Raw genomic sequence first — 266 nt, forward strand, 5'->3', positions numbered from 1 at the left:
CATCACCACTGCTGTTTGCGTCTCCTGCTCAAGTCCCATCAGGCCCTGAGATGCCTCTTTTCGCACAGAAGAGGAATCTGGACGAGTGAAGGAAGTGGCACAGACCTGTAGGCGATGTTGAGGGCCAGCGGCTGCCTGGTGGGGTTGTTCATCACAGCGTAGTGCCCCTGCAGAGGGGACAAACCACAGAGTCAGGATGAGGGCGGCTTCCCGGGGCTGCGGGGGCTGCTCTGCTGGAGCCCAGGCAGCTCCGAATCGGCTGCGGC

General features: G+C 62.0%; 1 protein-coding gene across 1 annotated transcript in view; it reads right to left on the reverse strand.

The window, feature by feature from the left end:
• The window catches only part of ILF2 (interleukin enhancer binding factor 2), a 2,919-nt gene that overhangs the window by 674 nt on the left and 1,979 nt on the right, over positions 1 to 266 (reverse strand). Inside the window, exon 9 of the mRNA XM_010178563.1 lies at positions 106 to 179. Within this exon, the coding sequence (XP_010176865.1) occupies positions 106 to 179 (74 nt within the window). The remainder of the gene's footprint in view (positions 1 to 105; positions 180 to 266) is intronic.

This window comes from Mesitornis unicolor, unplaced genomic scaffold (genome assembly GCF_000695765.1).
Source record: "Mesitornis unicolor isolate BGI_N332 unplaced genomic scaffold, ASM69576v1 scaffold42000, whole genome shotgun sequence".
Classification (NCBI taxonomy): Eukaryota; Metazoa; Chordata; class Aves; order Mesitornithiformes; family Mesitornithidae; genus Mesitornis; species Mesitornis unicolor.